The sequence below is a fragment of the Salvia hispanica genome, chromosome 4, assembly GCF_029641045.1.
Source record: "Salvia hispanica isolate PSC_SH4W2 chromosome 4, Shi_PSC_v1, whole genome shotgun sequence".
Taxonomy (NCBI): domain Eukaryota; kingdom Viridiplantae; phylum Streptophyta; class Magnoliopsida; order Lamiales; family Lamiaceae; genus Salvia; species Salvia hispanica.
The window spans coordinates 37,575,745-37,599,295 of NC_142695.1; the positions used below are offsets into that span (position 1 = coordinate 37,575,745).

Sequence of the window (23,551 nt, forward strand, 5' to 3'; positions counted from 1 at the left end):
CTACATAAAATCTCGTGACGTAAAAGAAATGTTCTCGTCTCTTCATCTTTCTTACTTTACCAATTTTGTATTAATTTATGTGTTATACTCATTGCCCATATTTTTATGATACGGAGGGAGTACATTTTTCCTTTTTGGTTATTTCACTCTAAATGACATATTTTTTAAAATGGAAACACCACTTCTATTTTTAATCACTCTTATATTATCCTCTTTTGACTACTCACAAAATAACACTACATAAAATCTTGTGACGTAAAAGAACTGTTCCACGTAAATTAGAACGAAGGGAATAACATCTTCTTTCGGATAAACCTGACATTTCCACTTAAGATGGAGGTGCAAGTACGATTCTACAATCATTTAATTTTTAAAATTTGGTGTTTGGTGGGTGACTTGTAATTGGTGATGTATTAGATAGACTACAACCTAGCATTTGTTTAATTTGAGGAACATGCTTTGAAGACCATCTTAACAAAAGACTGTCAACGTGCCCGTTTGATTAATAATTTTGTAAGAAACGCTCGAAAATATTAAATAGATATATAGTCCATTCTTCTAGATGTTTTGATTTTTACTTCAACCACTTCTTATACTCTGAGCAAAAAGCATATTTTGTGTGCGTTCTCGATTTGTTCAAGTAAAACACTACTCCCTTTTTTACTTATAATTGACCAATCAAATAAAAATCCACTGAACCGATAAAAATAAATTAACGAGCACCTCTAGGCTCAAATATAAATATAAAGATAAAAGTTGTTTCGAATTTTATTTGGAAGAGTTATTTAATTTCTTAATTTTTTGAATTTAATGTTTATTTTGATTTTAAATTAACCTGGGAAGTACTCCCTCCGTCTTCCATTAGGAGTGTCATTCCTTGACGGCACGGGTTTCAAAGAATGTTAAGAAAAGTGAGTGAAAAAAAGTTAGTGGAATAAGAGGCCCACTTGTATATATTAATTTTAAATGAAATATGAGTGGAATGAGTTAGGTGAAGATGAGACCCTATTACTATTTATGGTAAAATTGAACCGCAACTTCTATTCGCGGACAGACTAAAATGGAAAAACGGGATTCCTATTCGCGGACGAAGGGAGTAAATAGTAGTAGAATTTTGAAAATATGAAAAGTAAGTACTGCTCCCTCCGTCCCTAAAAATTTGTCATTTATTTATATTTTTGTCCGTCATAAAAAATTTGTCACCATTTCACTTTGACTATTTTTGATAGTTGAACTCACATTCAACTAACTCATTCTTACTCATATTTTATTATAAAACTAATATATAAAAATAAGATCCACATTCCACTAACTTTTCAATCCACTTTCTATTACATTTCTTAAAACTCGTGACGGGTTAAATGGTGACAAATTATAAGGGACGAAGGGATTACAATTTTTCAGCATTATTCTCAATTTTTTCTAGGTATTCTTTTTCTCAGTTTTAGGATTCTAACATACTACCTTTGTCACTTAAAAATAAAAACTATTTTCATTTTAGGTCGTTCCTTAAAAATAGAAACATTCTAAACTTTTTATTTTAAGACGTGGACCGCACAATCCACTAACACTATTTTCACTATTTTATTATCTCTTCCTCTATTACGTTACCCATTGATAGGATGAATTGTGCTCCGGATTTCAGTTCACTTTGTGCCATAATGATAATATTTATATGGGTAGATATGACTTTTGGTGTTGAAATGGTGAAAATCTGCAAAGAGCACATAAAGGAGGCGCTGCTAGAAAAGAAGATGAAAAGAAGGATTTCCGCAAATTGACGAAGGATGACCAATCGGTTTCAGGTGCCCAAGCCAATGAAGTTGGCCAACCTGTGAATGGGTTCCAGTTGTGGCTGCATAGAGTAACATGCTTCTCGAAGACTGCCTGTTCAATCTCAAATTACGAGCATTATTAATCTTATGGTGACACACACATTCCTTCTAACTTTGATTAAACTCCTAGAGTTTGGAGGATATCTTGAGAAAAATGCCTAAATTTTAGTTGAAATTTTAAAAAAAAATTGTTTTTTGGTTGAGATTTTATACATACATATACAGGGAAGTTTTGGAGAAAATATCATAAATGCTATTGTGAAAATTTAGGATCATAAATTTATACATAATTTTTATAATAAAATTTAAATCTTAATTAGCATTAAACAGAATAATGAGTATTTTTTATTTTCTGTTTTTTTTCTCTATAATAAAATTTGTGTAATGTGTGTATTTTGTGTGTAGTGTGTGTATTTCGTGTGTAGTTTGTGTGCAATATGTGTATATAGTGTATGTAATGTGTTTATTTTATGTATAATGTGTGTGTAGAGTAATGTGTGGAGTATTTTTTTATAGTGTATAAAGAATTGAAAAGAACTTGATTAGAAAGAAGACATCACCTCACCACTATAACCACTATAGAACATTATCTATTTTCATTGTTGGTTGCTTATGGTAATAAATTGACATGTTTGTATTGTTGTTTGTGTTCTAAAGTTATTTTTATGATTTTGTTGCATAAATAATGTATCGACATTCTTACTTCAGCGGGGTATTATTGTTGAAAACTCGTGCCTAAATTTTTTTTACATCTCTTTTAATACCGTTCAAACACTCACATTTTATTAAAGGTTAATAGTTACTGAAAATTATTTTTTTAATTGTTCCAATTATACACGCAATATTGTATTAAAATAAGAAAGAAAAGGAGAAAGTATTTAATTGAATACTCTTTGGTTCCTTAAAAATAGATCAATTTTGAATAAACACTAGTTTCAATATGTAATTGTATATGGATTGAACAATTAAGAAAAAATGAAACATCCTGATTTAATTTTCCAATTTTAAACTTCACGAATATACTAGAATTTGACCAAACTTTATGATTTAAATAGCTATTATCCCTTATATTAATTTAAAATATATGCCACATTTTTTTTATTCTTCTTCCGTGTAATGCATAACCCTATTTTTCTTGATTTCTTAGAAGCATCAATAAGTGGCTCAATCGTTTTTCGCGTTTGCCCTTATATATGTACAACTTATAATATACTATGATCAGATATTTTGAGGTTAATCTGGTGACATTTGTTGTATCTTCAATTTCCTTGATTTAGTGAGTTAACAAACTCACAAATATAGGTTGTTGTGTAACTTTTTTGATATCGAATTAATAGTTTTTAAAGTTACAATGGGAAATGACAACCCAGATTAAAATGACAACTGAAGAGCTGAGAGTTTAACTGTCAGCGATGGAGTGTTCAAAATTAAAAAAAGACTCTCGGTCCAGAAAATCCTCTAGACACTGGGTCTAGGAACTCAGTTTCTTGAGCTACTTGTCGTTGGGCACACAATCACTACCTTAACCCCCTTTCGAAACCCTCAACCCGCTTTAGCTAAAAGATTAGTACAGGGAAGCATGGATCGAATCCACAGAGATGAATGCGTAAGTAAACATGTTCACAGACCTGGGAACTGTTTTTGGCTGCTGCCACACAATTTTTGGGGTTGAGACTTACTTCCTAGACTTAGGAATTTAAAGAACTTATCCTAACAGCTAGATCTAGATGGGATCTTTAAAGCATGCATAAACCAGAATAAAGCAAGATAATGATTGGACCGAGCAAAAAGCTTTCTAAACTAACCTAGACTTGGGAAAAATTAGACGTGGGGACCATTCCCCAAAATGGCAGAGTACGACTGAAAAGCTGCAAAATAACTAACCTAAGGACTAACTAACAACGACATCATCTTCTCCGACTTTTATCATGAAATTACCAGTGAAAAACAGGAGCAAAGCGAAGATCGAAACAAGGTGAATGAAATTAAACCGATAGAAACGAAGAACATGTAAAACTAATGCAGATCTACGACTACTAGACGAGGCAAGCAAGAATGCAGAATTTAAACAACAAAATCAAGCGAAAATAAGCAGATCCATCCACGGGACGCTTAATCCACTCCGGATCCAAGCCATCCACAACAATCAAACATCATTTCCACCTCCGATCCTCACAAGTTTACGTAGATTCAACCGATCAACAACAAATTTCTCACAATCCAACTCCAAACTCAAATCAACCAACAATAATCAGCAAATCAAAACCACAACACAACGATAAGGTAAACGAAACAAAAGTAGCGACATCCATTGCAAAATACAAAGTATTCAACGACAATAACGAAACAGAGCCGAGCCTCGAACAACGAGGACTCGGAAAGTACGAAAAGTAAACAGGAAAGCAAAGATAATTGTTTCTTCGCCTCCGTAGAGACGGTGTTGCTCCACAATCAAGCTAAAACGTGAACCCCCGTACCAATTTCCCATGAAAGTGTGTGTAGAGAAGTGGAAAACTAAGCTAAGAGCCGAAAAGTGATGGAACGTGTTCTTCATGTTGATTGCATGCTCTTATTTATAGTGGATAGAGCTTCTAGACTGTTCATGTGTTCCCTATTTTGCCCTCCAATTTGATGCTGCTCAGTCTAGTAACTCTTCCTTCTTCCGCTAATTTTTCCCGCCAGCTTCTCCATCCAGGCAATCTTCGTCTTCTTCCTAGGGCTGGCGATTTCTCTACACACCTGGCTTATAAAACCTTGTTAGACCCATGAAATCACAGAATTTTACCCCATAACCAATGCATGAAATTAGCCTTATCAACAACCTACCACTAATGAGGACCTTTAGATTTAGGAGCAGATTCAACTTAGCTTGTGTCATGTGACAGGCTTGCTTTCCTATGTGTCGCAGATTGTTTGACTATATCTGATTTCGTATTGCAAATTACTTGGAACCATATGCGGTATGCCTAGTTGCTTGCTTATGTATCGTAATTGCTTGCATAGGTTGACATTTTAACTAAGGTGTCACCATAGTGCTATGATTTCGTATCGTAGATTGCTTGGAACCATATGTCGAGTTGCTTGCCTATGTATCGTAGATTGCTTACTTATGTATTACAGATTGCTTGCCTAAGTCACGATAGGCTCGAATCGAAGATTTTTTACCTCGGGCATTTACCAATCTATCACTAAATAAACTTGCAATATGTTGGACTCCAACGGCAAAATCCTCATTGTTGGTGATATCATCCTAATACTATTAGATTAACTAATTATATTAGGAAGGCACGGTCAGCTTAATTTGACCAACATCTTACCTTAATATTTGAATATTTGATTGAGTATTTTACAATATGCATATATGTTGGGTCGCATTATTAATCTTATTGTGACATGCACGTTCCTTTTAACTTTCATAAAAAATGACTAAATATTAGTAGTTGAAATTTCTAAAAGATTCTTTTTCGGTTGGGATTTAATTGATAATGAGTTGAGTGAACAATAATTGTTAATTTACTTAATTTGGAGTTAACAAATTAAAGGCAATATATATACTAAGTACCAATTGCATAGTATATGCATAACCAACACTTACAGCTATGCAATATCCGAATTTTATAGTATGCAAATATGTCATGTCGCATTATTAATCTTATGCTGGCACACACGTTCCTTATAAGTTTAATAAATACTGATGAGATTTTAGTCCTTATAAGTTTAATAAATACTGATGAGATTTTAGTCGAAAGGGGTGGGATCATATCATAACTTATATTTACGTGATAACCTAATAACCCTATCATTTTATGGTCAAAAGTATCAATTTACTAAAAATGATATTTATGCACGATAAAATGATATTTTTTCAGCATGCATAAAATGATATTTTTATTCCATAAAATGATATGTTGTTCCATAAAGCGTTATATTTCATCCATAAAATGAGGGTTATTAGGTTTTCACCATAAATATGGGTTATGATATGATCACGTCCCTTAGTTGAAATGTATAATTATAATAGATTATAATTATATTTATTTAATACTCTTTTTATGGTTCCCTACAAACAACTCGCCATTTAGTATATATCCATCACTAATTATCAAATTTCCGGCACTAAACAGCGTTGGTGACAAAGTACAATCGCAAAAATAACGTAATGTCACTAAAACTTGTGTTGGCTTCTCATATTAGTGACGGAATACTTTGTCACTGAGAGAATGACGTATCTCCATCACTAAATCTTTGTTGCATATTTACATATTAGTGACAGGCTAATCAGTCACTAATCTGGAATTTGGATAAAATTATTTATATAATGTACTCCCTCCTCCGTCCACGATTAAGAGTCTCGTTTCTAAATGGTGCAAGTTTTAAGAAATGTTAAGAAAAGTGGATGGAAGAAAGTTAGTGGAATAGAGGTCCCACTTGTATATATTAGTTTTAAATGATATGTGAGTGGAATGAGTTAGTGAAATGTGGGGTCTTTTTACCATTTGTGGTAATTATGAACCGGACTCTTATTCGTGGACGGAACGGAGGGAGTATATTAAGAAAAACTACAATCAATAACCAATAAAATTAAATATACAAAAATAAACGTTAAATCCAAAAATTACGATGAATAGGCATAAATGTTAAAGCAAGCATTTCGAAAGTTTGAAATGTATAATTGTATGATGTTCAATACAATATATACAACGAGAGCTACTAACTGCCCATCCATCATCTCTTTTTGTTTATCCAACGACGTCACAGTCATATTCCCTATATTGTCTGCTTTGCTCTGCAAGACACTCATCGTCGACCTCTATCATAGCATAGCTGCTTTGTTTCTCAGCTTGACAATTTCGACTCCAAGATTCTCGTACCGAGCGCTTAAGCAACGCCATTCCCTATGCCAGAGTCTCCTTCATCAAAGCTTGCCCCTGGATCAACTTCATTTGAGTTGACATTATCCCCTTAGCCTGCTCGTAGAATACTTTGGGTAGGTAGGATACTCGTATAAATTAATAACTATGGAAAAGATATGATTTATCAATAACTAAACTAAATGATAGAGATATGGTAGGTAGGATATATACTCGATCGTATCACTTTCGTGCTGAGTTGTGGCCGCTAGCAAAAATGAATAGGATCAATAGCTCCAAATATATGATATTTCTCAAATTGATTGTGGTATATGCATTGATAAAATGATTAATGTTTGAGATGTAATTAAGCTTAAATTTACCAGGAGCTTAATATTTGAGTCAATTTTAAAAAGTAATTATGTAGCTGTATATATAGAGCATGTGTATGGTAGTGATAGAGACCATTGAACAGATAAATATACACACATACGCAGATAGAGTCAGCATCATTAAGCAAGTTGACCATCATGTATATATTAATTCCAACATTAGGGCAAAATAAATTTAATTATGCAACTTTAGAAGGCTAAAACGTGAAATGTATACTATCTCCAAACCAAACACATTATAGTTATAAATAGAGCAAGCAAAATAGGCATATCATGTACAACAAAAATGGGGTCTTCCACAATTTCTCTCTTCCTAATACTTTCCTTCATCGCCGCGACTGCTTCCGCACAGAATTTGCAACAGGACTTCCTGGACGCCCACAACCGCGAACGCGAGCTGGTGGACGTCAAGCCCATGACGTGGAGCACCACGGTGGCTGACTACTCCAGCAACTACGCCCAGAGCCGCTCCAGCGACTGCAGGGAGGTGTACTCCCTAGGGCCGTACGGGGAGAACGTGGCGGCCGTGTCAAGTCTGGATTCGGCGGAAAACGCCGTCGGCACTTGGGTGAGAGAGAAGCCATTCTATGACTACGAAAGCAACAGCTGCATGGAAGGACAAGTGTGCTGGCACTACACGCAGGTTGTTTGGCGAGAGTCAACAGAATTAGGCTGCGCGCTGCAGCAGTGCGATAACGGCCTTGTGTTCGCCATCTGCTGCTATAATCCACGGGGAAATATCACCGCCCAACTCCCCTACTAGAACAGATAATGTTCACCACTATACAACATTATCTATTTTCATTGTTGCTTGTATTGTTGTTTGTCTTCTAATGTTGCATTATTCTTACTTCAGTGGGGTTTTATTATTGTAAACACGTGCCTGAATTTTTTTTACATCTCTTTAATGTCTTTCGAATACTCACGTTTTATTAGGGGTTAATAGTTATTTAAAATCATTTTATTTCAATTGTTCATTTATATAGTATAAAATAATAAAAGAAAGAAGTAAATATTTATTTTAATTAAGCATATCATTTTGAATATTCTTTCTATCCCTTAAAAATAGATTAATTTTGAAACAACACCGGTTCCAAATACCTAAATAGTAGGAGTATATGGATTGAACAATTGAGAGAAGCAGAAACTTCGTGATTTAATATTCCAATTTTAAAATCACAGATATACTAGAATTTAACCAAACTTTATGATCTAAATAGCTATTATCCCTTTTGTTAATTTAAATATATGGCTCATTTTTTTTTTCTTCTAGCGTGTACTACGTAACCCTATTTTACTCGATTCTTCTGTCGGTGCGACCCACTTTGTGGCAAAGATTTCCATTCCTAGAAGAATCAATTAGTGGCTCAATTGTTGCTGTTTGCGTTTGCCTTTATGTAGAACTTACAATATATACTATAATCAAATATTTGAGGTTAACTTGATGACATTTGTTGTATCTTCAATTTTCTTGAATCAGTGAGTTAATAAACTAGTAATAACAAATATGAACACATGGGGGTTGTGTAATTTCATTTGATATGGAATTAACAGTTTTTAAAGTTCCAATTTGGAATTACTGTATTCATAGATATATAGACATAAATATAAAAGCCATGTCACATTAGGCTCGAAGCGGAGATTTTTAACCTCGGGCATTTACCAATCTACCACTAAATAAACTTGCATAATATGCACTCAATATCTCGGGATCTCCAACGGAAAAATTCTCATTGTTGGTGATATTATCCTAATTACTACTCCCTCTGATTGGATCTGTTGGGCCTGTTGCAAAACATGAGTCGACATGAGGTGGTTCAGTGCCGACATTTCCACCATCTTTGTCTCTGTATCCTGAACAGCGTCTAACATCGTTGCTAACTCTACCTGCATCAACAATACACAAACTCAAAAATCAATTCGAGAAACTATGCCTTGACTAGTCGATTACCTGAAGGGCATGTGTCTCATCATCTAAGTGCTGTTGCTGGAATCTAATTGGCTCTGCTTGACCATCATCTTTCTGCCTCGTTTCTGCATTGCTTACTTCCCCCGACTCAATATTTCCAGAAGTCGAGCTCTCTGCAACAACAGTAGAACTGACTTTTCAATCCTATGAAAATTATGTTCTTAAATTGCATATATTATACATGTTGGTATTTTGACATGTTTGTTGAGAAATGATAGAAAAATGCAAAAGAAGGTGCAAAAAGCCCAAGGTGCAGCAACCTCAGTTCAAGCCGAGTTTTCCGGCAGTGTTGAAGTCCAATCAGTGATTAATTCATACCATTCTCTTCGTCTTTGAAAGAGCTTCGCGTGTATACCTTGCACGTCTCAATCGGAGTTCTGTGGAAAAAGTTATGACTATTCTATGAATAAATAAATTGCGGTCAGATTCTAGTCGTTTATTTACCGCTGATATCTGCTTATCTGTGATCATCATGTCGCATATTATAGAATAGATTGACGCTAAGTTTAAATTATGTTACCGGGAGCTATGGTCCCCTTATGTATTCATCAGTGGACTCTATGTTCTTTAAACCATAGATTAATGTATGCTTCAATTAGAACTTGCTCTAAATGGCAATGCTATGTACCGGAGAACTTGGGTAAACGTTGTTTCCTTTGGCATTAGTTTTACTCATTTCACAATTGATTTTCCTGACCTTCACCCTGAAAGTTGAAAATATGAATTGTATTATTATTAGAAGTTAGAGATTATTTAACTAATGAAGTACACAGCAATTATAGTCTAGAAGCTTCTATTGCTAGCAATTTTGTGATATTGGATTTGGCTCCTACTCGTCACTATTCTCCTTAACAATGATAAATTCATAATGAAAAAACATATGCATGTGTTTGACTTTTCTGTGTGTAATAATGAAAGCTTTTGCATTCAATATAAATTAATGATGCCATGTTAGGTAATTAGCATGTATCAATTGTATAAACAACCATGCTTAGGGATTTAAATTTGTGTTGTGGGCCTAATGGGCCCTATAAAGATTACAACATCTACCAATTGGTGCGTTATTTAGTCAATCTCAATTTATAACCCGATTTATCATAAGTTTTAGTTAAGTATTGTTGATCAACATCAGTAACTAGTTACTTTAAAATACAAGTGAAAATTTATTAATTTAGAGATGCTGATGTTGTCTTTTATTTGAACTTTTAAGCGTTGAATAACTGGAGTAATTTATACATCTCTCTCTCTCACTTTAAATGGTACATTTTTCTCATTTGGATATTTTACTATAAATGAGAATATTTTTTGAAATGGAAACATCACTCCCTACTTTTTCTCACTCTAATTTTTTCATCTTTTCACTTTATTCACAGAACAAGAACAACGCTACATAAAATTTTATTTTAGGGCATCCACAGTGGGACGCCCTAAGCGACGCCCTATGCACCGCCACGTCAGCATTTTATCCTCCTCACATTCCACCTGCAGTGGGACGGACTATAGCCCGCCCTAAGCGACGCGCTAAGCATATTACTTCTATTTTGTATTTATATAATTTATGCAAATTTATCAAGTAAAATAAAAAAATAAAAACAACACAATTAAGACAAATCCTACATTTACTTAGTTAAAAAAAAGTTACAAAATAAGAAATTAAAAAAAAAAATTACAAACTAAGAAATAAAAAAAAAGTTACAAACTAAGAAATTAAAAAAAAACGCCCCATCGGCTCGTCTAGAGTAGTCCCAACCTCCGGCTAAGGCCATCGATCATCCGCTGGATGCCTTCTCTTTGAGCCGGGTTGGTCGCCTGCATCAAAGCGTTGTGCGCATCCAACAACGTCCTGTAGTCGGAGGAGGCCACCAAATTCGTATAGGCATGCGACGCAGCCGAAATCTCGCTCGGGGTCGCGCTCGGGGTCGGGCTCGGGGGCTGGTCAGACAGCGCCGCGGCGGATGTGGTCTCCTTGCCCTTGGCCTTGACAGCCTTGATGCCAGGGGGACGCTGGGAGGACATCGGTGTGTCGGAACTCTCACGAACACCGGATTGTTGAGGTCCATTGGAGACGCGCCGCTTTCGCTACTTGTATAATCAGCGAAGGTGCGCTTCGACGCCCTCTTCCTAGCCGCCGTCGATGGGGGAATCACACCACCAACGAACTTCTGCTTGTCCCTCAAGAGCGCCCAGGACTGGTAGTGCTTGAAATCGCTGTACAATGACATGTACGACTGCATCGCTTTGTCCCGCACATCCGCGAGACTCTCGCCACTATCCTGCTCCCTCTCGCACTTCTCGTACTCCCCCGCGAACAAATTTACCTGCTTCTTTATTTGATCCCAGTGCTTGCGGAGCTGCTCCCTGTGGCGCTTGTAGTCGTACGCCGTCTTGGCCGCGTTGTATTTCTCGGCAATGCGCTCCCATACGCAGTCACCTTCTGGTTGTTGGCGAACACCGGATCCTCTGAAACATCAATCCAACATCTCGTCAAGATGATGGATTCGGGGTCGGAGTAGTTCGTCCTTCCCGGGGCGAACTCTTCACACACCTCCGTTGAAGGCAACTTCTGGGCTCATGCCTTGGTCCGCTTCTTCTTGGTGGCGGAGCCAGACGCGGCGGCGACGGCGACGGAGGGGGCGGCGGCGGAGGGGCGGTGGGGAGAAGGCTCCATGTCGGACAGCCCGTACGAGTCGGTGCTGAAGTCGGGATCGTACTCGGTGTTGGTGTCGAATGACCGGTATTCGTCGGGTTCTATACCCGGCCATCGTGCACCACCGAACATCGGACTATTCGAATTTGAGTAATCTCCGGAATCTATTTTGCTTGAAATGTAGAAAATGTAGTTGAATTTGAGAGTGAAGAGAGTGAAAAATGAAGTGAAAATGAGAGGTATATAAAGCTTTTGAAAATTGAATAAAATTGAAAAAAAACGGAAACGCGTCGCATCGTCCGCGTCGTCCACAGTGGCGGACGATGCGACAGACGATGGGGTATCCTCCGCGCATCATCTGCGGACGATGTATCGGGCGCAGACGATGGTTAACCCATCGTCCGCACAATTGCGGATGCCCTTATAAAAGAAATGTTCTACTTAAAGTGGGACGTAGGGAATAATTTCTTTTTTTTGATAAACCTGGCATTTTCAGTTAAGATGGAGGTGCAAGTACAGCTCTATAATAAGGGACGGAGACACCAGCGGCCAAGCCACTGCTCGAGCGGGGGCTTGGTCGGTCCCGGAAGCCTCCCACCACTGGTAACCCTTTGCGTCGGCGCCCGTGCGCTCCGGCACCGAATCCAAACTATTCATGATTGAGTTTTGCGTCGCCCAGAAAGTTTGGATGAGAAGATGGATAGTAAATGGGTTTCAAATAGTAATATTCCAAACTATTCACGATTGAGTTTTGCGTCGCCCAGAAAGTTTGGAGGAGAAGATGGATAGTAAATGGGTTTCAAATAGTAATATTCTACTGAGCCTTAACCTTTATTGTATTTATTTAACAATTTTTCATTGAATTCTAATAGTACTATAATAAAATAAGTTTAAGTTTAAATACTAATTAAACCCACATGCGGAATGCCAAGAAGCCGATGAGAAATTCTTTTACATCAATTTTACTCACTTCTTTTAATTTACTTTTTTACTTCCCATTTTATTTTCAATTTTTAAGCAAAGGTGGATAGTTGTCACCATATTGTCAAAATTTTAATTCTTAAAGGAGTATAAAGTTTGCACACACTATAATTTCAATCTCCTCACCTTAATATTTCATAGATGAAATTCAAGTACAACAGTACAACACTCTAATTAGTTTGCACACAATCTCCATCGATCTAATCATCAATTATATAAATTTTATGATTTAAGTTACTTTTTGATTTTATTAAAGAAATAAAATTCAAATTTAAAGATAAATAACTAAATTACAACAGCTAAATTAGTTTTGATTCTAATACTTCTGTTTATTGATTTATTTTGATTCTAATATATCATTTAAGTTATTTTTTTTCTCTATCCCTTTAAAATAAGAATTTTTAAAAGCGCATGAATTCTAATGCGCAAATATATTGATAAAACACGATAGAGAAAAAAAAAGGTAATTTATATTATTTTTAATGAATAATACTCTTACCTCATTAAAGATAAAAATATTTTTTCTAAAATCAAAAGTGCCTAAATTTAAGGAACATATAGAATTTAGGTTTTATTTTCAAAAGGCACATAAATTTTTATTTTTTTAGTTTGGTTTGATTTTTAAAATAAAAAAAAATAAATCAAATTATATTTTATATAAATTAAATTTTTAATAATATTATTATAGTATAAATTTTTAGCACCGGCTAATTTATTTTTCTGGTTCCGTCCCTGTCTACAATCATTTAATTTTTTAATTATTGTTGGGTGACTTGTAATTATTGTTGAATATTTGATAGCCTAAGTATTTATTTAATTTGAGGAACATGGTTTGAAGACCAACTTAATAAAGACTGTGAACGTGCCCGTTGATTAATAATTTTATAAGAAACGCACAAAAAAATAAATAGATATATAGTCCAGTCTTCTAGATGTTTTGATATATACTTCAACCACTTCTTAAACTAATGGGTTTTAAATATTATTCTTATAGGTTTTAAATATTATGCTTATATACTCTAAGCAAGACGCTTATTTTGTGTGCGTTCTCGATTTGTTGAATAAATCTAAATACTATGATGCTGTACAAAAGGGTAAATCCTTTAAAAACTAGTACTACTAGAGTACTACTTTTGTACTTATTATTATCCAATCAAATATAAATCCACCGAACTCCGAACCGATAAAAATAAATTAACAACATCTCTAAGCTCAAATATAAATATAAAGCAAAAAAGTTGTTTCTAATTTTGAAAAGAAAGATTGTACGTTTTACACGTTAATGTATAAATAAATGTACATCGTGTTTGTTTATCAGGATTTTATTTTAAAAATCATTTAATTTCTTAATTTTTAGAATTTAATGTTCATTTTAATTTTTAATTAGACTAGGAAGTACTACTAGGTACTACTAGAATACTAAAAATAAGAAAAATAGTAGTAGTAGAACAATATTTCAGTATTCTAATTCTCAACTTTTTCTAGGTATTTTTTTTCTAGTTGTAGGATTCCATCATACTAGTAGTATTTAAGTATTTAATGGGGAGTATAATATATACTTCCTCCGTTAACAAAAATATACACTCTTTTATTTTTAGGTGGTCCTACAACATTTTCTAATTTTGGAAACTCTTTATTCTTTATTGAGGCGAGTTTCACTCTCTACTAACTAGAGTATAATTTAGTTACTTTTTCTTTCGATCTTTCTCTCACTTTATTTTTCACCAAAAGTTCATATTCTTGTGGGGCAGAGGGAGTATTGTTTTATAACACTATTATTATTATTATGATGATGGTATTATAAATTAATAATTAGTTTAACTTTAATATAATTTAAAATTATGAATCCTCCTTAATTATGTGTAGTTATAATTATAGTACTAGTATTTAATTATTAATATTATTATTATTATTATTATACTAAAACTACTAATTTACTAAATAATCAGTAATTATAAATTATATAAAATAATTAACAGTTATTTTTATTATTTTATTATAAATTACTCCGTCCTCTAAAAATAGACAAATTTGTGAATGACATGAGTTTTAATGTGCAATTGGCACGATAAGAGAAAGATGAGAAAAATAATGGAAATAGTATTAGTGGATTATGGGATCCACATTATTAATATTGTGTAATTTGTTAAAAACTTTCTATATTTAAATATGGTTTAATTTAAGAGAACGACCTAGAATGTAAAACAAGTCCATTTTTTTAGTACCGGGGGAGTAAGAAAGTCTTTTTAGTTACTAGTAATAACTATGACAGCCTTAATGAAATCTTATAATGATTATTATATTCAATTATACTACTAATAAATAACTATAATTATATGTAATTATGAGGTCATATTCTAATACTTATAGCACTCTAATCCAAAATCAAGATCAAATCTCCATTCTTAGATTTTAAAATGAGTGGATGTGATTAAATCTTACGAATCTCAATAAATAGTAGACAAAATATCAACAAAAGGGTAATATCGTCATTATGATATCATATGATAATTTTCTTGAATGTTTTTTATATCAACATAGTGCATTACAAATATCAACAATATGACATAAAAATATCAACACTATTACAAGAAAATATCAACACATATTTATTGAGATTTTTACATGGTTTTATTGAGATTTTTTGATGTACATGTTGATAAAAATCTGGTTATCAACATTTACGAAAACTAAAATAAAAAATATTAAATTTCATCATCCGAACGTCGTCGGAATATATGCAATTGAGATATCGTTGGAATCCTTATAAAATTATCTTTAATTTGATATATTTTTTGCGAAAAAATAATTTAAATCGAGAGAGTTACGTAAATTTAAAGTTTTAAGATGATTTTAATGAGAGGGAATTGACATTAATACCCTCTAATTTTATTTATTAATTTTCTTAATTAAAAATAGAATCCATGTGGCATTATTTCAACCACTAGATCTTCTAATCTAATGGCTAAGATTTAGTCTTAGTTTGGGATTGCTAATTACTCCCTCCGTCCCAGATAATTCGACCCAGTATTCCATTTCAAGCCGTCCCACATAATTTGTCCCACTTCATTTTTACCATTTTTGGTAGTGGACCTCATATTCCACTAACTCATTCCTACTCACATTTTATTATAAAACTAATATTTTAAAAGTAAGATCCACATCCCATCAACTTTTTCAACTCACTTTCCATTAGATTTCTTAAAACCCGTGCCAAGTCAAAGTGTCCCAAATTATCTGGGACGGAGGGAGTAGTTAGCAATTAATCACTCCCCTATGATTATATTATTATAACGTTATAAACTAATTAACTCTTAATCAAATTATTCAAATTGTGCCTATACTCTAGTTTTAAAATCATTGAATTGATTATATGATTCTTATTAATATTTTATTACTTTATTAATGAAAATTTTATTTATTACTATATTTTTTTTATTTAGTGTTTGAATTAAATACTATAAAATTATAATTTTTGATAATTTTTTAAACACGGAAAAATAAAATTGTTAAATACTATCATATTCTTAGAATTCATTTTCCTGTAATAATTTCCTACCAACTTTATTTTTGCGTTAAACAAACATGGTCATACTGTATTTATTCAGGCTTAAAATATCTCCTTCAATAAAATATCACCACATACATAGTTTTCCAATTTAATAACTCGTACTATATAAAAGAAATTCCAAAAGAGAGGAAAAACAAAGCAGAATGGCATAAAATATTTAACATGCTATATTGTGCTATACATATTTTAAAAATCTTTAACAAATAGTTGGTGGTTGAATTCTTAATAAACCAAAGCATTATTTAAAAAGAGATTTTACTGAACTGTACCAAGTACTAGCTTTTATAACACCTATTATCAATTACTGCCTCTATCTAATTTTATCTGATATGGAGTATATTTTCTTCAGTGTTTTATTATCCTTCGCATATGTAATTATTCGATATTTTATTTCATATATACAAAGCATTTAAGTTAACAACTTATACCAAGAGCGATACAGTTCATATAACTCATTATTATTCATGAAATTGAATTACATCCGATCAAATCTCCAAATAATACAATCTTTTATAAACTCCTCTTAAAGATATTACTATTAAAAAAATGATTTTTCCATCAGATGATTCAAAGCATAATAAAAAATATTGTCATAAATTCAAGAAAATAATGATCTATAAATGCCCGAAAAATATAAATAAAATCTTATTTTTAGAAAATATCATCTATATTTAATCTTATTACTACTATCAACAATAATATTATCCTTTTGTCTATTTCCCACTCAGAAATTCTCATCAGAAAAATGTCAAAAATCACAAAAGCAGATCCAAAACATGTTTATCTTAAAAGTGAAGTCCAAATTTGTTTTACTATTTTAATTTGTTTTGGCAGAAAACGATCGATCTATTATTCAAATTCCGAATTAAGTTAGTGTTAGACAGGGACAGAATATAGAAGCTGTACATACAGAATAAGTTATCAACATATAATTAGTTACTATTAAAATAATGAAAGTATATAATTAATAGGTGATCGAAATAAAAAAATTGAAAATAATGACGCCGACGGCCAACCAGAACAGACTCACAGACTTTTCTTTTTCTACAGACAACAAACAAATAACACCACCACCATCTCTCTCTCTCTCTCTCTCTCTCTCTCTCTCTCTCCACCACATTTCCAAGCTAAAAGTCACAACATTTTTCGGCTCCTGATCTCTGTATTGCTTCTTCTGATTAAGGTGTTTTCTGTCTTTTTCTTTCTTTCTTGCGTTTGAGGCTGTGAAGGAAGGATTTGAGCTGAAAAAGGTGAGTGTTTGTGGTGAAATCTGCTATTGCTTTAGATCTTTTCTCGTGTTTGAATCAGTGTTTGTTAGTGATCTATATTTAAGTGTTTAATTTATGCAGATTCTGTGTTATTATGTCTAATTGCACATTGTTTTGTGGAGAATAGTTTTCTTGCTTCTGATTTCACCTTTTTTTCTCCTTGCATACGAGTAATGGTGTTTCTATTTTACAAATTTTGTCTGTTTCACTGTTTCGAGTGAGTAATCCGCGTTTGTGGTGGTGGAATTTTGTTTGAGATTCAATCCAGTGTATGAAAGCATTTATGTGTAAAGATCAATAAGCTTTGTTTATGGTATTTCGAATTTCGATTCTTCATTTTGGTTAGGGTTTACTTTGTTTGACTGAATGAAGTATTGCTGAATTTATTAGTCTATTTTGAGGAAATGCAATGGGAACATGATACTTAAATTGTTTAAATCTCTCAAGAGTTGTTATCTGTAGATGTTTGACATTTAAAAAAAGCACGTTATTGTGGATTTGTTAGAATGAGCTGTACTTATAAATTCATTTATTGTAGAATTAATTGAAAGCTGAGATGTACTTATTGAAGTAAGCAGTGGTAATATATTAGTTCATGTAATCCATGTTAATAGAATTTGGAGACACAATGTCACGAGGTGGTACACAGAGCAGTATAAGAAAAACTCTCGGTGCTCTCAAGGACACCACGACTGTTAGCTTGGCGAAAATAAACAGCGATTACAAGGTATTATTTAGGTGCTCTTGTGTAATCAAAAGTTCCATTCTGTTGTGATTGCTAAAGATTCTGTTTCATCCCTGTTTTACAGGAGTTGGACATTGCCATTGTTAAGGCAACAAACCATGTTGAATGCCCTGCAAAAGAGAGGCATATTAAAGGTTGTTATTCATAAAATATTTAACATACTTTTATTTATCGCGTTTGATTAGATTCCGAGTTTGAAGGTGACGTCTTTAACTGTATCTGCAATCTGACTTCCAGCCGTCTTTGCTGCTGTATCGGCCACCAGGCCTCGAGCTGATGTCGCCTATTGTATACATGCCCTTGCAAGAAGACTAGCAAAGACTCATAATTGGGCGGTATGTGATCATGACCATGTCGATCATTGCATGATAATGATTTCATGGATAGTTGTAGGTATCTAAAAAGATGGATGGCAATTTAGTTTGTAGCTCCTGTTCCAATTGCAACATGGAAGTTAAGTGTTGAAATTTTTTGTTAGAATTAATGGTATGGTTATGTATTACTACTACTTATTATGTTTGATGAACTTGCTTAATGTTTATGCCAATGAGTTAGGGGCTATCCTTTTTATTACATCCCTTTCCTGAGCCTTCCTTATCAGCACTTTTTGTTTTTAAAAATGTCAAAAGATTTCTATCATCATCTGGTTCAAGACTGGATCTACGCACCTCTCCTGATAGAATCCATAAATGAATTGTCTTTGTTCTCTGACTGATTCAAATATCAAGCCACCTATACAGTGATGTCAAATTCTGCAAATAGATGCTTTAGTTATGTTTGCAAATTCTGCAAACATGTTTATATTAACGATTTCATGCTTTAGAGATGCTGCTTACATCATGAAAACATCGTGATGCTTGTCTTTGTTATAAGAATGTACTGCCTAGTTCTGATACATGTATATTTCTATTTTCAAACTGCATAGGTTGCCTTGAAGACTCTAATTGTTATACATCGTGCGTTAACAGAGGTGGACCCAACATTCCAGGAGGAAATCATTAATTATGGTAGGAGCAGAGGTCATATGCTTAACTTAGCCCACTTCAAGGATGACTCCAGCCCTAACGGTATGGATTCATTTTCTTTTTAGCATTATAGAAAGTTAAAGAGAATAGGCTTCTTCATTACTGTATTGCATTTTGATCTTTTGAGCAGCTTGGGATTATTCTGCTTGGGTACGCTGTTATGCTCTATTTTTGGAGGAGAGGATGGAATGCTACCGAGTGTTAAAATACGACATAGAAACAGACCGTCCGGTAGGTTTTTCTAGTAAATATACATTTATTTTGTTTTTGTCCAAATAATTTATTTTCTTCCTTCACATACTGATGAAACTCTATTTCATCATGGTCTAAGTGCTGAGTTTTGTATCATCAATTGCAGAAGTTTCATACATAGATAGATTTCGTTGATGTTCTACCTTTTAATATATTTTATCGAATTGCAGAGAACAAAAGATCTCGACACTCCAGACCTACTCGAGCATTTACCAGCTCTGCAGCAACTTCTTCATCGTGTGATTGGCTGTCAGGTAGATCCATAGTTAATCAGTTCAATGATGGTAGATCACTTGTAAACATTATTCATATCGATTTTCAAATTGGTTCTGTTACATGTGGATTAAAATAATGACATCCTCGTTTAGTCTTTCCGTTCCTTAATAACTTGAAGTGCGACATTTTCAAAATGCAGCCACAAGGAGCAGCTCTTCATAATTTCATCATTCAATTAGCACTTTCCATGGTGAGTACCAGTTATACTCTTGCCACCAATAAAAGTTTGTTTATACAGACTGTCTATAATCCTCTACCTATATTTTCCTTGCTCTCGTAGGTTGCTTCAGAAAGCATAAAAATTTACAGCGCAATAAGTGATGGTACAGTTAACTTGGTTGACAAGGTGACAAAAGACTTCTTACTACAAATATCTCCTACTTTGTTGGCAACATACTTACGACCTTCGTTTCCGACAGTTTTTCGAGATGCAAAGGCACGACGCTCTTAAAGCTTTGGATATATATCGAAGAGCTGGAAATCAGGTACAGCCTTCAAACAGTTATGTATAATGCAGCATTAAAAAAGCAAGACTTTGTCCCAAATTAACTGTGTTGCAATGCGACTTTCTAGGCGGAGAGATTGTCAGAATTCTATGAAATATGTAAAAATCTTGATGTTGGGCGTGGAGAGCGATTTATCAAGATCGAACAGGTTTGGCCTCTGAATGCTATTTTGCCAACTGCATCACTTCTATTAGCTGTCAATATGTGTCTCATGTTGTTATTGTGGCGATGAATGATAAAGCCACCAGCATCATTTCTGCAAACTATGGAAGAGTATGTTCGAGAAGCACCACGCGCTTCCACTGCCCGCAAAGATCTGGTACTGATCTTCAAAATTCTCCAAATCATATATAGGCATGTCTATATATAGTATTATATATGTTCACATGAAACAGGGTGACGATAAGCCTAAGGAAATTTTGGCTATTGAGTACAAAACGAGTTCAGAGGTAAAAGATGAGCATCGGCAGTCGCCACCTCCAGCTGAACCCGAACCAGAACCTGAACCTGTCAAAGTGCAGACTCCAGCTTCTGAACCACCGCCCGATTTGCTGGTGATTATTCAGTATACTTTATGCATGGAAATACTGGTTCATTCAGCTTTCCTGTCTTAATATTTCCAGCATTTAGGTGAGTGACTGTATGCATCGTTCGTTGTGTAGGGCCTGAATGAGCCAGCTCCTGCCGCAACTGAGCTGGATGAGAGGAATTCTCTGGCTTTGGCAATTGTTACTACTGGTAAGTTTTCCTCGAGCCGGGTTTAGCTGTGTCGGGCTATGTCTTGGCTGCAACTAATGAAGGAAAGGGTTATTGATGGAAGTAACATACTTATTTTTAGTCGAGTTTTCACGACTTCTACAACCTTTTACAACTATAACACCACCTTGCAAGGCTTAGTTGCTTAAAGATTCACGAACTTTGATCTGATTTTAGTTTCCAACAGATTTAAAAAAATGTTGTTGCAATAGTTTTCAAATTGAGTAAAATAGGCATGCTAATTTTTTTTCAAAGGACTGAGAAAGTGATGTGGCATGAGCGTTTACTTGCCCCATATGACTCAAGGAATGACATGCGCCCTACAAATCACAATGGTTTTATTATAGCTACAAATTTATAAAACATTCAAAACCCGAAATTAGGTCACCTACACTGGACTAGCCTTAAGTTCTGGATATGGTTTGCAATGCTGTCTTTGTAACTGCTCGCTTTCTTGCCAATACACGTGTTTTAGAACAACCTGCCTCAACCGGACCAAACCTCTCAAATGGAGCATCCGGCTGGGAGCTAGCACTCGTTACAGCACCAAGCTCCAATGATACCGCTGCTGCAACGAGCAAATTGGTATGTTTCTCGTCACAGCGATTTTTCATCTACCTTTTAAAGCATTCTTCACTGACCAATTGAACTCTTTATTTGAAAAGGCTGGAGGGCTGGACATGCTCACACTAGACAGTCTATATGACGACGCAATCAGACAAAACAACCAGAGTCGCCAGGCCGCGAGCTACAACCCATGGGAGCAAGGCCCGATGGGGAACTCCATGATGGCACACGACCCATTCTATGCGTCCAATGCAGTGGCTGCACCAACAAACGTACAGATGTCAAACCAGCCGAATCCGTTCATGTTCCAGCCGCAGCAGCAGATGATGATGATGGGGCCGCATCAACCCTTGAACCCGTACGTGACTGGGGTCCAGCCCCACCCTTATGGCACAGGTATGCCGGTGCAAGCATACAATCCTTATTCAGGCCTCATTTGAACGAAAATTCATCATATTCATTTGTTGGAAATACTAGGATTATAAGATGGTTAGGTCTCTTGATTATTATTATAATATGTATTGGAGATAGATATGGTTGTTTGTATCATATGTTTTGCGAGTGAAATAGTTTAGATCAAAATTCATTCTTGAATAATCAAGTATATATCATTTTGTATTTTTTAGTGTTGCATAAAATTTGTACCGTCTTGGTCGGGAGGAATGTATTTGTTGTTGATGGAAATTGATTGGAGCGGTTGATGTTTTTCTTGTTTATCTGTTTGATAATTGCATTTGTTTCATAAATCTTGCTATGGAAGAATTATAATGTAGGATGAAAACGAATTCCAACGACTAGATGTTACGGAGTATATTTTTTATCACTCCCTTTGCTCCACGATAGGAGTTTCAATTGAGTCCTATACGAATAAAGTAATGTAAAGAAAGAAAAATAAAATAACTCAACTCAGTTGGAACATGCAAAATATTACTTCCTTTGTTTCATAGTAATAGAGTCATTTTGTCATTTCGGTAAAAACGGTACGTAGTAATAGAGTCATTTCATTTTTTAGTAAAAGTCAACATATTTATCCACACTTTATTTACTCTCTCTTATTTTATTCTCTTTTCATCTCTGTACTTTTTCCATTTTCCACTCTGTTCTCCCTTACTTAACTCACCTAATACAATTTTCTTAATCCCCGTGCCGAAAAGAAACACCTCTATTACTATGGAATGAAGGGAGTAATACTCTTTTCATGACTCCGTTCCGTAGAAATAGGTTATATTTCCTTTTTCGTCAGTCTCATAGAAATAGAATATATCTATTTATAATAATTTTTTTTCTTTCACTTTATTATTTATGGATACCACCATTTACTTAACAATTTCAACTATTTTTTTCTTTTTTTTCTCTTATTTTATTAGTTATACGTTAAAATTCGTGTCAACCTCAAATGACATATTTCTATAGGACGTAGGAAGTATTCTAAATTGGAATTTAAACACCCGAATGACCCGTAGCTAGGCTCATTGCCTATTTTGCCAAAAACTCATTTGGGTCCGAATTCTGCAGCCCATAGTCATTCTATTTGCCAGCAGGGGCTAGCGCAGTTGGCAACAGAGGGACAGATGTTGCTGCAATGAGCCTGGCTTCGAATCCCACTGCTGTCGTATAGTTGCTTCCAAATCTAAGGCACAAGTGTAAGGCCTTGGAAGATGGGCTTCTGGCAGCCAGTAGGTTAAGACCTCTCCTTAACGGGCTACTGCGTATCCTGATTTAACCCCCTCACATGATGTCGGACCGGAGTATGAGGGCCGCTATGGCGACGATATCCCCTTTTTTCTGCAATTTAATTACATTTTTCCTAGTAACAGCGTAACGCCATTATCTGAGATCATCAATGGACGACAATATTTTTAACTAAAATAAGAAGAAAAAATTTTAAAACAAGAAGAAAATGATTATATC

At 34.4% G+C, this 23,551-nt stretch overlaps 2 protein-coding genes across 2 annotated transcripts; both read left to right on the plus strand.

Annotated features, from left to right (window-relative positions):
• The first annotated feature begins 7,332 nt into the window (after positions 1 to 7,332).
• Positions 7,333 to 7,992, plus strand: LOC125191700 (pathogenesis-related protein 1B-like). The gene has a single exon (XM_048089106.2). The coding sequence runs from the start codon at positions 7,364 to 7,366 to the stop codon at positions 7,838 to 7,840; it is 477 nt and encodes a 158-aa protein (XP_047945063.2). The 5' UTR covers positions 7,333 to 7,363; the 3' UTR covers positions 7,841 to 7,992.
• Positions 7,993 to 17,307: 9,315 nt separating this feature from the next.
• On the plus strand, positions 17,308 to 22,345 carry LOC125196521 (putative clathrin assembly protein At5g35200). The gene is made up of 16 exons (XM_048095069.2): positions 17,308 to 17,495; positions 18,128 to 18,240; positions 18,323 to 18,392; positions 18,496 to 18,593; positions 19,184 to 19,325; positions 19,414 to 19,514; positions 19,706 to 19,789; positions 19,951 to 20,001; positions 20,092 to 20,157; positions 20,231 to 20,296; positions 20,385 to 20,465; positions 20,559 to 20,636; positions 20,713 to 20,871; positions 20,980 to 21,055; positions 21,549 to 21,658; positions 21,739 to 22,345. Exons 2-16 carry the CDS (start codon positions 18,142 to 18,144, stop codon positions 22,078 to 22,080), a joined length of 1,623 nt encoding a protein of 540 aa, XP_047951026.1. The 5' UTR covers positions 17,308 to 17,495; positions 18,128 to 18,141; the 3' UTR covers positions 22,081 to 22,345.
• Positions 22,346 to 23,551: the final 1,206 nt, after the last annotated feature.

Excerpts from the sequence above, each read along its gene's own strand:
- LOC125191700 (XM_048089106.2), top strand. The coding sequence starts at position 7,364 with ATGGGGTCTTCCACAATTTCTCTCTTCCTAATACTTTCCTTCATCGCC.
- LOC125196521 (XM_048095069.2), top strand. The coding sequence starts at position 18,142 with ATGTCACGAGGTGGTACACAGAGCAGTATAAGAAAAACTCTCGGTGCT. Across the intron at positions 19,790-19,950 it reads ATCGTGTGATTGGCTGTCAG|CCACAAGGAGCAGCTCTTCA; the intron begins GTAGATCCATAG and ends TTCAAAATGCAG. Across the intron at positions 20,466-20,558 it reads GATTTATCAAGATCGAACAG|CCACCAGCATCATTTCTGCA; the intron begins GTTTGGCCTCTG and ends TGAATGATAAAG.